General features: G+C 38.3%; 1 protein-coding gene across 1 annotated transcript in view; it reads right to left on the reverse strand.

Moving 5' to 3' along the window:
- NOTCH2 (notch receptor 2) overlaps window positions 1-15,000 on the reverse strand; it is a 164,887-nt gene that overhangs the window by 67,906 nt on the left and 81,981 nt on the right. Inside the window, exon 4 of the mRNA XM_036924423.2 lies at window positions 12,254-12,589. Coding sequence (XP_036780318.2) covers window positions 12,254-12,589 — 336 coding nt within the window. The remainder of the gene's footprint in view (window positions 1-12,253; window positions 12,590-15,000) is intronic.

Raw genomic sequence — 15,000 nt, forward strand, 5'->3', positions numbered from 1 at the left:
AATCTTCTGTCTTCTCTTGCCTCAAGCACAGCTGGACAGTTAAAGTGTTCATTATTCCAATGACATGTCCTCACAGTTACCTCACAAGTATTTCAAAGTGTTTTCATGAAATAAAATTCCAGTGAAGATAAATGTCTACTCAGATGGCTATTCACTGGTTCTAAAAAAAAGGATATTAGATTTGCCCCAGCTCATGCTGGATTAATGGGAAGAACAGATAAAAGATTACCTAATTAAATTTAAATCCCTTTATATTTTTCTTGGGATGATTGCTTGGGAAAACTAGGGAAGGGTGGGGGGCCTAAGAAAAAATACTGAATTTGAAGTCTGAAGATATGGGTCAAGTTCCAAACTCACTACCTACAAGTTATTTAACACATGGTAAGTAACAAACTCTGAATCAGCTTCTTCATCTGTAAGATGAGGCTGATTGCACCTGCCTAGCCTGCCTGTCTAGGCTGTTATAAGTACCACAGCATGAGAAATGTACAATATAAATATTAAAAGCTACCTGAAAATGGGGTGGCATTATTACTGGTTAAACTTACCAACCCTTCCAATTCTTCATCCTCCCCTCCACATTTATAGCATTGCTTCCTTCCTCTTGATTTTTCCCTTTTGTGAAAAATGGAAGGAGCCCAAGGAACTTCACCCTACCGCTCATCATGTGCCCTCTGTAATACATGTATTAGGCTTCTTCCTCCTCACTACCAAATCCCTGAGCTATTAAAATAGAAGACTACCAGCTTTAAAACAAGAGAGTGTTCACTGAGCATTCTCCTACTTGAAATATATATATATATATATTTTTTTTTCCTAGTATGACTAAGTGTTTGGCCTCTTCAAAACATCCCTTAAGATTCTTCTCTCCGATGCAAGATATTTATTGGGTCTTATACTAGGCACTAGGGATAAAACAGTGAGTGAAAGAGCCAGGGCATTTCCAGCCCAGTGGGCTGACAGACATCAGTCACACCTTGCTTTTATTCACTTCTACCGCAAGCTACTGTGGTATTCTACGTCTGCTTTGTTATACTGCAACATGGCTGGTTTCTCTGAATACAGTGGCAAGTCATGTAATTGAGTATAAAACAAGTAGCCAAAAAAATCATCCTTCACAGGTAATCATTTCACAGAAAATGGGGATAACTGAAGCTTGTGACTAAAGAGATTTGTAGTTCTCCAAATATTTGGTATTCAGTCTACTCAAGCAGATGAATCACTAAGCTTAAGAAAGACTATGAAAATTTTTGTTAGACTCAGATTTTTAAAAATTTATCATATTACTCATATATCTTCTTAATGATATAAAAGTCTTACAAATGGCTAATGAGTCAGAAAATGTTACTTATTTAAGCCTAACCCTAATTATGAGAAACTGAGGGCAAATCTACAGATTCACCAAGTAGCAGTCCCTAAACAAGAACTATGGCCTGTGCTCATAGTTGAGTGCTTTTAATGGAAGCACTCTTTAGAAAAGTTAAAGATACAGTTTTAGAGTGTGGGAAGGAAATAGGGCTCCTGGCCCATCCTCTGGAGCAACAGTTTGGTGGTGCTCGAGACCTGGTGATGGTCATCCTCCTCCTGACTTGATCTGTCTGGTGACTAAGACTAAATACGGTTGACTAGGGGCCTCAGGGAGATAGTGAGGCCCTTGTAGGCAAACTACAAGGAATTGAAAGTATAACCCTGAATTTATACCAGCCAATGCTACAACTAACTAAACTCACCAACCATAAACAAATTAAGAAAGCAGAAACATTTCAGCATGACCACAACATATATGAAATAAAATGTTTTATCTTTATGACTGACTGACTATTTTGAGGTTGTACTTCCCTGTCAATAGGTAGGTAGATAAGAAGGCAGGTTTGCCATGGAATAGCTGAGTGACCAAGGGCAAGATACTTAAACTTTCATTCCTTTCTGGGGGAATTAACAGGATCTACCTCAAAGGGTTGTCATAAAGATTAAATGATTGCATATCTATATTAAAAAACACTTAAGTCAATAAATGTTTTTGGAACAATTGAATATCTACATGCAAAAGGATAAAACTGGACCCTTTCCTCACACCACACACAAATATCAACTCAAAACGTAGGTTAAAATTATAAGACTCTTAAAAGAAAACACAGGAGTATATCTCTGTGACTTGGGCTAGGCAAAGCCTTCTTAAATATGACTGAAAGCAAAAACAACAAGAAAAGAAATAGATAATTCGAACTTCATCAAAATTAAAAACATTTGGACTTCAAAGAATACCATCAAGAAAGTGAAAAGACAGTCCACAGATAGGGAGAAAATATTTGCAAATAATATATCTAATAAGAACTTGTATCTAGGATATATAAAGAACTCTCTGACAATGGTGAAAATACAATATATAAACAATAATAAAAAGACAAATAACCCAATTATATGAGATAGCACTTCACACTCAATAGGATAGCAATAATCAAAAAGATAGATAATAACAAGTGTTGGTGAGGATGTGGAGAAATCCTCATTAACAGCAGGTTGGAATGTAAAATAGTGCACCCACTTTGGAATATAGTCTGGCAGCTCCTGAAAAGGTTAATCACCCAGCAACTCCTCTCCTAAGTATAACCCTAAGAGAAATGAAAATGGATGTCCAAACATAGCAGCATTATTCATAAAAGCCAAAAAAAGTGGAAGCAGCCCAAATGTTCATTAACTGATGAACAGATAAATAAAATGTGGTAAATCCATACAATAGAATATTACTCAGCCGTGAAAAGAATGAAGTTCTGATAGCTCCTACAACATGGATAAACTTTGAAAACATTAAGTGAAAGCAGCCAATCACAAATGGCCACATATTATCTGTCCACTGATATGAAATGTACAGCACAGGCAAATCTAAAGAGATAGAAAGTAGATTAGTAGTTTCCTAGTGCTTGGAAGGAGTCTGGGGGAGAAGTGGGATGACTACTAATGGATACAGGGTTTCTTCTGGAGTGATAAAAATGTTCTAAAATTGATCATGCTGATAGTTACACGTATCTGTGAATATACTAAAAACCACTGAATTGTATCTATTTTTTAAATTAATTAATTAATTTCTTCTTATTTTGGTATCATTAATCTACAATTACATGAGGAACATTATGTTTACTAGACTACCCCATCACCAAGTTCTCCCCACATACCCCATTGCAGTCACTGTCCATCAGCATAGTAAGATGCTGTAGAATCACTACTTGTCCTCTCCATGCTGTACAGCCTTCCCCGTGCCCGCACACACATTATGCATGCTAATCGTAATGCCCCTTTTCTTTCCGCCCCCCTTATCCCTCCCTTCCCACCCATCCTCCTTGGTCCCTTTCCCTTTGGTAACTGTTAGTCCATTCTTGGGTTCTGTGAGTCTGCTGCTGTTTTGTTCCTTCAGTTTTTTCTTTGTTCTTATACTCCACAGATGAGTGAAATCATTTGATACTTGTCTTTCTCCACCTGGCTTATTTCACTGAACATAATACCCTCTAGCTCAATCCATGTTGTGGCAAATGGTAGGAATTGTTTTCTTCTTATGGCTGAATAGTATTCCATTGTGTATATGTACCACATCTTCTTTATCCATTCATCTACTGATGGACACATAGGTTGCTTCCAATTCTTGGTTATTGTAAATAGTGCTGCGATAAACATAGGGGTGCATCTGTCTTTTTCAAACTAGGGTCCTGAATTATTAGGGTAAATTCCTAGGAGTGAAATTCCTGGGTCAAATGGTATTTCTATTTTGAGCTTTTTGAGGAATCTCCATACTGCTTTCCACAATGGTTGAACTAATTTACATTCCCACCAGCAGTGTAGGAGGGTTCCCCTTTCGCCACATCCTCACCAACATTTGTTGTTGTTTGTCTTTTGGATGGTGGCGATCCTTACTGGTGTGAGGTGATATCTCATTGTGGTTTTAATTTGCATTTCTCTGATGACTAGTGATGTGGAGCATCTTTTCATGTATCTGTTGGCCATCTGAATTTCTTCTTTGGAGAACTGTCTGTTCAGTTCATTTTTTTATTGGATTATTTGCTTTTTGTTTGTTGAGGTACATGAGCTCTTTATATATTTTGGATGTCAACCCTTTATCGGATCTGTCATTTATGAATATATTCTCCCATATTGTAGGATGCCTTTTTGTTCCATTGGTGGTGTCCTTTGCTGTACAGAAGCTTTACAGTTTGATGTAGTCCCAGTTTCTCATTTTTGCTTTTGTTACCCTTGCCCAGGAAGATATGTTCATGAAGAAGTCACTCATGTTTCTATCCAAGAGATTTTTGCCTGTGTTTTTTTCTAAGAGTTTTATGGTTTCATGACTTACATTCAAGTCTTTATCCATTTCGCATTTACTTTTGTGTATGGGGTTAGACAATGATCCAGTTTCATTCTCTTACATGTAGCTGTCCAGTTTTGCCAACACTAGCTGTTGAAGAGGCTGTCATTTCCCCCACTGTATGTACATGGCTCCTTTATCATATATTAATTGACCGTATATGTTTGGGTTAACACCTGTACTGTCTATTCTGTTCTACTGGTCTGTGGCTCTGTTCTTGTGCCAGTATCAAATTGTCTTGATTACTGTGGCTTTGTAGTAGAGCTTGAAGTTGGGAAGCAAGGTGCCCCCCCACTTTATTCTTCCTTCTCAGGATTGCTTTGGCTATTCGGGGTCTTTTGTGGTTCCATATGAATTTTAAAACTATTTGTTCCAGTTTGTTGAAGAATGCTGTTGGTATTTTGACAGGGATTGCATTGAATCTGTAGATTGCTTTAGGCAGGATGGCCATTTTGACAATATTAATTCTTCCTAGCCAAGAACATGGAATGAGTTTCCATTTGTTAGTGTCCTCTTTAATTTCTCTTAAGAGTATCTTGTAGTTTTCAGGGTATAGGTCTTTCACTTTCTTGATTAGGTTTATTCCTAGGTATTTTATTCTTTTTGATGCAATTGTGAATGGAATTATTTTCCTGATTTCTCTGTTTGTTCATCGTTAGTGTATAGGAAAGCAACAGATTTCTGTGTATTAATTTTGTATCCTGCAATTTGCTGAATTCAGATATTAGTTCTAGTAGTTTTGGAATGGAGTCTTTAGGGTTTTTTATGTACAATATCATGTCATCTGCAAATAGTGACAGTTTGACTTCTTCTTTACCAATCTGGATGCCTTGTATTTCTTTGTTTTGCCTGATTGCTGTGGCTAGGATCTCCAGTACTATGTTGAATAACAGTGGGGAGATGGGCATCCCTGTCTTGTTTCCGATCTTAGAGGAAAAGCTTTCAGCTTGTCCCTGTTAAGTATGATGTTGGCTGTGGTTTTGTCATATATGGCCTTTATTATGTTGAGGTACTTGCCCTGTATACTCATTTTGTTGAGTTTTTATCATGAATGGATGTTGAATTTTGTCAAATGCTTTTTCAGCATCTATGGTAATGATCACGTGGTTTTTGTCCTTCTTTTTGTTGATGTGGTGGATGATGTTGATGGATTTTTTAATGTTGTACCATCCTTGCATCCCTGAGATGAATCCCACTTGGTCATGGTGTATGATCCTCTTGATGTATTTTTGAATTTGGTTTGCTAATATTTTGTTGAGTATTTCTGCATCTAGTTCATCAGGGATGTTGGTCTGTAATTTTCTTTTTTGGTGGGACCTTTTCCTGGTTTTGGTATTAGAGTGATGCTGGCTTCATAGAATGAGTTTGGAAGTATTCCCTTCTCTTCTATTTTTCGGAAAACTTTAAGGAGAATGGGTATTATGTCTTCTCTATTTGTCTGATAAAATTCAGCAGTATATCCTTCTGGCCCAGGGGTTTTGTTCTTGGGTAGTTTTTTGATTACCAATTCAATTTCTTTGCTGGTAACTGGTCTTTCTAGATTTTCTGTTTCTTCCTTGGTTAGTCTTGGAAGGTTGTATTTTTCTAGGAAGTTGTCCATTTCTTCTAGGTCTTCCAGCTTGTTAACATATAGATTTTCATAGTATTGTCTAATAATTTTTTGTATTTCTGTGGGGTCCATCGTGATTGTTTCCTTTCTCGTTTCTGATTCTGTTGATGTGTGTAGATTCTCTTTTTCTCTTAATAAGTCTGGCTAGGGGCTTATCTGTTTTGTTTATTTTTTCAGAGAACCAGTTCTTGGTTTCATTGATTTTCTTCTATTGATTTATTATTCTCAATTTTATTTATTTCTTGTCTGATTTTTATTATGAATTGTATATTTTAAAAGAGCAAATTATATGGTATGCAAATTATATCTCATAAAGCTGTTATATAAGGGGCAAAAGCACTTAAAACACTGGCTAATGCATAATAAGTATTCTACACATATTAGCTAATACTATTATATATCAATGGGATCAAAGCATCCCTTAGAGATTATCTGGTCAAAACCTTTCATGTTACAGATGAAGAAGTTTAGGGCCACATGCTGACTTATCCAAGTTTACATGATTACGGCTAGTAGGTAGGTGTCAGTATACTGAACCAGAAGCTTTAGCAGATTTCAATCATCATGCTCTCTGGGACTCCAGAGATCCCTTTCAATACTCTGAAAAACTGACCTTAGGTCAAAGTTCTCATGTCTGAGAAAACTCAAGCCAAATCAGTTCTCTTCCAAAGTTAAGACAGGATTTATGCTTTAAAAATAGAGATACAGAACTCTTTCTGGAAATAGCTAGCAAATTCTTGTAAGAAATTCTACCCAAGGGGGGAGAGGGTAAGTCTTATATGAATAACTTACAGTGCGATCACTTCTTAAAAATGTATTTTAAGGTTTTAAGGGAAAGGGAAACAGACAAGTTTCCAGACCTGTGGATGGGGTGGGTGTAGCTGATTTGCAGGGAGGCTCACATGGCCATTCTAAAAGAAGTCTACTGCTTAAAGCCAATTCATGCCCTTAAAAGGCCAAAAGGAGAGAAATTAAACTTAGAAGGAACATTTCAAGACTGTGCTGTTATAAAACCATGGATTGTGTAACTGACAAATGATGACACTAAGGGTGGAGGGCAGAAAAGAGTCTTTTGAACTTGTCATCCCACACAGAGAACAGCATCTCTCGAGGGAGAGTCCCTGTCTTTCCATTTTCAGACCCTGGGAGGTGTGCGGGTGGAAGGGCTTGGTGGAGAGGCACAGGAAGAGAGCAGAAAGGGAGAGAAGAGGGGGCACAGCCAGGCCTGCTCGTAGGCCAGCCTGAAAGTCCTCAGGAAAAATTTCAGTGCACAGGGATGAAAGAGTGAGGACAAAACAGAGATTTTTTGGAACTGGACAAGGAAAAAAAGGTAAACGCCTACAAGGCTATTTTCTGGGCAGAAATCTGTCACAGAAACAAACTGGTCTCATCTGTGTCCAGCTGGTTTTCTTGGCACACAACCCCCACCCTCTGAATGGGCCCAGATGAGCTCACTGACGCCGGTGACTGGCCCATGACTCCCCGAGCCCCACCACCCACCCAGGCTTCTGCTTCCACCTGCCCCTCTTGGTATTTTACTAGTCATCTCCACTTTTCTAACTTTACCACCAAAGAAGTCAGAGAAATGAATAAGGCTATTCAAAAGACACAAACTCAGTAGATAAAAAATATTATGGAATATAGGAATTCACTTCTCTATCACATCCAATTCATTTATTTGTCAAATATTCATTGAAGTGTAATTTTGTGCCAGGCACTAAGTTGGGTACTGGGGGAAAATTTAAAATGAGAGGGTCTACTGGGAAAGATGAACAAATAAACAATCAGTCTGATAAGGTACACAGGCTGTCAAAAGACCTCAGAGAGTCTCCAATACACATGGGGGTGGGAATAGAGAAGGCACTTCAGTGAAATAGGTGCCTTTGACACATCAAAAACTTTCTATTTAAAAAGGTAGGTTGGGGAGGAGAAGGTGAAAGAGAGCAGAGGGGACAGCATGGGCAAAGCTGCCAAATGTGGGAGGACAGAAAAGACTTCCAACAACATCAAGTGAAACTGGACAAGTCAAAGGAACTAAAATAATGCAGCCTGAAAAGTAGTACGATCATTTCTGCATCTGTTCCAGAGAAACCTGCCAAGTGTGATTAGTATAATACTTAAGAGAACATTACATGCTCCTGTGTATGAGAATGCAAGAGGGAATTATTTCTAACAGTTTTTAAGCTCAGCAACAACAGGGGACGCAGAGGCCACATGTGCTTAAACATTATTTTGATGATACAGAGATGTTACATATAATCAGCCTATGAAGTATAGAGGTGGTTTACAAAGGATAAACCTTCACTGTTTGGAGAGGACAGATCAGACAGCTCTTTATGATATTAAAAAAAATCATAGGGGAATAAGGAGGTGTAAGAGAGAAAGAAAAAGGGAGAATACATTGAGGATTGTCCAATCCAACTATGAAGTCACAAGGCACAGCCAGTGTATTCAAACAGCTCACTGTTTTCTGATCAATGTGTGCCACTTTACAAAATACCCACAAATCCCAAACCAGCTTCACTCATTCTCTCTGCACTAGTTAGCATTAACCCCAAAATATTAGGAATCAATGATCTCATGATTTATTTTCTATTTTGCTCTTATGTTAAAATTATTTGGCTGAGTGTTCCTCTTCAGGGTTTCTGCTCAAGACTTTACTTAATGGTACCTCACAAAGAATCTGGGTTAAAAACAGTTGCTGATCCAAGGAGAAGAAGAAATACATTTCCTTGATTTGATTCTTAGTTCCTTCTCAAATATATTGTTTCTTTCTCCTTCCTAGGAGAACCACTTTTGTCTTTGTCACACAAAATGAGTCATTTTTGCAGTTTGAATTCCCTTCACATGCGTCTTACAATAATACTAAAATCAACTCACAGTAAGTATAGTGCCCTTTGCAGGAAAAGAGCTATAACTTAACCATTCAAATATAATCACTACCTTATGTGGGGCTCACTAAATTTCAGCATTGAAAAGCACTCTAAACTTCTTCTTCGCAAGTACTAGAGTATACAGGCACAAAAGGAGAAGCAAAACTAATCCAGAATGCATGATACCAGGAAGCAAACAAGGAGACCAATTACAGTCTCAATATGATGACATATAAAACTCAAGTCAGTCAATAAATATTTGTGTGCCTCTTGTATACCTGGCACTTTTTTAGGCACTTGGGATACATCACTAACAAAGATAAAGATCCTAGCTTTTGCTCTGGAGAAGGGAAAAGGCGGCAGAATCTGGAAAGGACAGACAATAAACAATAGACATAATATGAAGTAAATTATATAGTGCAAATTACTTAATAATAAGATGGATAAGTGCTACAGAGAAATAAAAGAAAAAGCAGTCCAGGGCCAGTAATTAAAGAGGGAAGAGGAAAGAGAGAATAGTTACAATCTGATCACAGAGTGATCGGAGTGGGCCTCTACTAAAAAAGCAGAGATTTGAAATGTGGATGGTACAGCCCTTTAGGAGTTGCAGAATACCTCAACAAGCTACTCGGACTTCTGCCTTGGTTTCCCCATTTTTAGAACTGAAATCATAATTCTCTTCAAATAAGGGTGTTATGTACTTAAGATTAGTATTTTAAGCAACATTTTAGTCTCTTGAAGTGGGGGGAGCTCTGGAGGGAGGAGCAAGGACAATGGTAATGCATTACGAAAAGGACTCGGTGAAAGAAAATCAATTCCAGGCACTATTTCCCTATATGGAAATAAAGTTAATACTTTCCAACTTCACCTGGAATATAACGATATTGAGCATAAAATCTCACAAATTGTGTAAATATATATTTACAATGCTACTGCATCATCTGTTGTTTCAAATTCTTCTTTTAATTTCCTTTTATGCATTGTCCAAGCTGATGTCATCTGTTTTAGACCATGGGATCTCCAAAAGGCAAGAACTAGTCTGCTAAACTATTTTTAAATGTTTGTATGATGCCATACATTGGCTGATACGTAACAAACTATTTAATCATAATTAGAAGTGTGTCCTTTATCTTATGACATGAACCTACTTTTTTTTTTAACCTAAACACCTCAAAGCATTTAACAAAATGTCTCACACATTGTCAAAGCACTTTCACAGACAGACAAGCAATGCAGAGTGATGCAACAAGATGCACAGAGCACAGGCTTTGGAAATAACCTGCTGGGCTTCAGGGCACAGTTCAATCACATGTCAGCTGTGAAGTTTTAGGTACATGATTTAACATCTCCAAACTTGAATTACTTCACCTGGGAAAACTCAAAAAATAATACCTATCCCCAAAGTTTTTGTGTAATTGAGCTAATGGATGCAGAAGTGCCTGGCATAATGCCCGACTCATAAAAGGAATTAAATAAACGTTAGTTTTCTCTTTCCAAATCTCCCCGTCCCGCACGGAACCCTCCATCTCAATCCCCAACAAACACGTGCACACACACACTTCATCAGTGAGTAAATAAATGTCTTACTTTAAACTATAAGCAGAACACAAGAGACAGCCAAGATCTCCTTCCTGTATCCCACTAGCCCTGGCAGCTTCTCAGCTGTGGAATCCCTGGTTATTTCCTTTCTCAAGGAGGAGATCTATTCTGGTTTGACAGATCCTTTCCTGGACACACTCTCAGAATTCCCTGAGGTTCTTATCGTGGCTAATGGATAACAATGCAGAGACTACAGAAGTGAATAATCACTCTCTCCTATCTAAAAACTTCCTTTATTGACTTCTCTTACTTCCTGTCAGTATTTTGCTGCCAAATCAACCTCTTGTTCCAGGCAACTATTAAAAGTAATTTTCTTGAAACTGAAAAACACATTTAGCCTTCAACAATAAATCACAGTAACCTTAATTACTATCCACTTAGACTATTAGGATATTTGTAAAATTATTTACATTTCTATTTCCTTCTTTAACCCTTAAAATACAAACAAATATGGGAGTGAAAAAAGATATCTGCTATTCCTTCTACAAGAAATGTGGATAGTAGTAATATTATGTTAATAAAAATTTATTTAGTATCTACAATGGTAACATTATTCTTCATCGAAAGTGAAACTAAAAGCAATACAACTGACAGCTGGTTCTTCTGGCTTACAGTCAAACAAACGGTAAAAAGTTTTCTATTCTACCACTGTATCCCAAGCACAGCACACCGCCTAGAACATAGCCAGCAGGCAACACATTTTTACTAAACAAAATGCATAAATTACCACTTGGTTCTATATGGAGGACCAACATATAACTTTCAATCCCCAAAAGATAAAACAAACAATCCCATTATGTTAACCATACCCACAACACTGGAATATAAGATTCCAATTCCAAAAGAGCAGTTAGAACAACTTTTTGAGGCACTTCTACTTACTTAACACATTATCCCCCCTACAGTTTTCCTTCTTTTGTTTTTGCACTAAGGATATCGTATAAAAACACAATCTTTGTTGCTTAGTAAGTCATCTGCTCCAGCTGCTTGTGTTCTGCTCCCGATCAAAAATCTCAGTTTTCGCCTCCTCCTCATTTTTGTAAGGAGTTTAGTTGAATTGGCCAGGCTTGCTCCTTTCTTTATCTCTGCAGAACACTGGACACCAAACTCCCAGATATGACTCCTCTTTCTGCTTCTATCTTGAAGTTAGAAGATACTTTCACAGATTATGCCACATATCTATTGGCACTCACTGAAAAGTGCTCACTTTCTAACAGAACATGACCCTCATGCCAGTTCCAAAATTTTTCTAGCTTCAAGTCAGGGGAGGTTTACCCCTAAGTCAGAGATTATACATGGAGAGGGTTCTGAGGGTCAGAAGCCCAGGGAAAATCACAAAAGGGTGGGTGCATTTAGGTAATAGGAAAATAATCTATTATTTCATCTGAGGAAAAAGCATATAGTAAAGGTGATTGATCACATTATTATTTTCATTTCAGTTTAAAGTACTTTATTAATCACCATATATATTTTTCAATGTCTAATTCTCATTGTTTTCTTTTCTAATCCATAGACTTATCTATCTCTTTCCCAGAGCTCTCTTGCCCTTCTTATGTTACTCCAAAAAGGACAATAAATAATTTCCTAGCCACTCATCATAAATCCCAATATGTTAAATTACCCCCTACTCAGTTTATGGACTACATTGGGCCCATAAAACTCCACCCTCACCAGCAACTCACCCCACAAAAAATTCTCACTTCCCCTTTTCCCTGCTGGGAGGGATACTTTCTAAAGGAGCAATTAACCTATACCCACCACCTTCCTTCTGTGCTGGAGGCACAGCCCCCAATCCCAACACACTAGGGGACTCCTCACCTGGAAGGCAGTTGCATTCAAAAGTGAAGTCACCAGTCTGCCGGCAGGTGCCCCCATTGACACAGGGTGAGGGTGCACAGGGCACATAGGGGCTGTCACAGTGCTGGCCTGTGAAGCCCTGGGGGCACTGGCACTGATAGGAACCTGGTAGGTTGAGGCAAGTGCCACCATGCTGGCATTGTCCTGGAATGTCACATTCATTGACATCAGTCTCACACTTCTGCCCTGTGAAGCCTGAGAGGCATCTGCAGGAGAACTGGTTGGCCACAGTAGTACAGGTGCTTCCATTTGCACAGGGATGAGACAGACAGGCATCAGTCCATTGGCACAGCTCACCTAAAGAAAGGATAACACAGCTCAGTACTGCCTATAGAAGTGGAAGTCACTCCCTCTTCAGCACCCACAGCCCCTACCCAGTAGGTGACATCAGGAAGTTATTGCATGGAGAATACCAAAGTTCTCTGAAATTTTCAGGAAGCCCAAATCAGAGCCTCCTCAGGATCATCTGACATAAGCACTCCCCAGGGTCCTCAGCCAAGACAGAGACTCAGTGAAGCACAGGGAGGGGACTTCAGGCTAGTCATATGAAGCCCAGTTCTGCAGGATTCCATCAGTGCCCACGTCAAATAAGGGTCTAGATCCATCTACTGTCAGCTCCTCCGTTTGGGATGCCATCTTCCTTTTTGTTTATCCAGTGATCTCTGTTACTGTTCCCTACTTACCTTGACAACTCTGCTCATAAGTCACCATTGCTATAAAGTGATCCACAATGCCCCCATCAGCTCCCCAAATCTCTCTCTCTCTCCCTCTTTCTCTCTCTGTCTCTTTCTGTCTCTCTCTCTCACACACACACACACACAACACCCCTACACATGTGTACAAACACCCCAAGTTTGCTGTTTTCTTTCACTGAATCACCTGCTACACTGGCAGGAGTCAGTTCCCTGTAGTAGACTCTCAAACCATGTCTTTTGAATGGATGAAATGTATTGGTAGTTTCCACAATATATAGTTACTAAATATACCCCTTAGATGATAGAAACAAGTCAATACTATTTCCATTTTTTTTAAAAGCAACACACATGCTCACATATTCTGTGGCACATTTTACTAATTGTGGTCTTGCTATAAATATTGCTTGATGTGTTTGAAGAGGATAAAGAATCTCTGGATCTTTATATATGTAATGCACTAGAAACGGCCATGAAATAAAGGTCTAAAAACTAACTCTTATGGCCTCTCTCAGGTAGAAAAGCACCAGAAGTAGCAGGAAGACTCTCACATGCTGAATCATAAGGCATGACTCCAAGAAAGCAAAGCAGATTCTTTGAGGTAAAAAGAAAGAAAAATTACTCCCATGCTACTAGTCAATTTGATATTCATGTAGCTTTTTGCTTCATTAGCTTAAGCTTTTTTTTAAACTAAAGATATGAGAACTCTCTGAATTTTTAACACTCCAACTGGTTACCTATATAAACATTCATATATTTGACTGCCATAGAAAAGCAAGTAAGAGCCATAACAGTTTTTCTAAAAGGAAGGAAGTGACAAATGAGTACAGAGAATGTTCTCTCCCTATCAAGGAATTTCAAACCAAAGAGGAAAGTTGCAATAGAAATCTGGGCACAACACACATAATTTCAGGGTGCTAAGCACAGAAAAAAGTGGAAGAAATGAAATTTTTCTTCCTATTTTTTCTTCATTCCACTGAGAGGTATTTACATATAGTGGAGAAGAGATAAAAATGGTAACTTCTGGCAACTGTGTGTATCAGAGTTTTGCCTACAACTGAAACAGAAAGGTCCCTGAACTTGGTCCATTAGAAGCAACCTATAAGCCCTAATTTCCTGCCTCTGTCTCTCATCTCTGAGTGGAGACAAGCTAATAAGGTCTGACTAGGAAGGGGATAAAGCTATCACAAAACCAAAAGGATGAGCTTGACCTGTGGTGATTCCTAAAGTGACAGACAAAAGCAGCAGATGTATAAAGATGATCAGAACCCTACAGAACACCAAGAAGATCCTTTCAAGGGCAAAGGACATTTTAATGTGGGTATCACTTCAGAGTAACATTTTAATTGTGAAGAAAGCATCACTGCAATTTCGACTAGTCAAAATTAAAATGTTTTAAATGGGTATGCCCTCCCTTGCCTTGCAGAGCAAAACTCAAAACTATCAGAAAAAAATTTTCTCTTAACCACCAAATCTCTTCAATGACACAGCGGCAATGCTGTCAGAGTCATGATGAAGATAATGGATCATCCTATCTATCCTCTACTCCTATCAACACCTTTTAATGAAAAATCAGTAGAACAAGTATTCCAAACTCACTGACACAGTCTGGTGTTTTGAGTATGTTTTTTATTTCTGTTTATTAGATGTACAGAACTGCTGGTGTATGAGGGATAAAATGGTGAATGGCTCTCCTTTTCTCATCTAACTTAATAAATACTTATGGTCCATTTTGAATAAAACTCAGACCCACCTCCAAAGAACCCATAATTTAGTAAGATGAGAGACATGTAAAAAAATAATTTCAATAAAACATGACACATACAATAATAGAGCACAGAGACACCTGCCCAAAGGAATCATGAAAGGGTCACTAACACAGAGTTTTAAGTAAAAAGGGCATTCCAGACAAAGGGGTGTGCAACAGCATGGAGGCAGCAGGAAGCATGATGTTTTCAGGAAATGATGAGAATGTTGGCATGACTAGAACTAGATGCCTGTGGGGAGATGAGGCTA

This window comes from Manis pentadactyla, chromosome 4, assembly GCF_030020395.1.
Source record: "Manis pentadactyla isolate mManPen7 chromosome 4, mManPen7.hap1, whole genome shotgun sequence".
In the NCBI taxonomy this organism is placed as follows: domain Eukaryota; kingdom Metazoa; phylum Chordata; class Mammalia; order Pholidota; family Manidae; genus Manis; species Manis pentadactyla.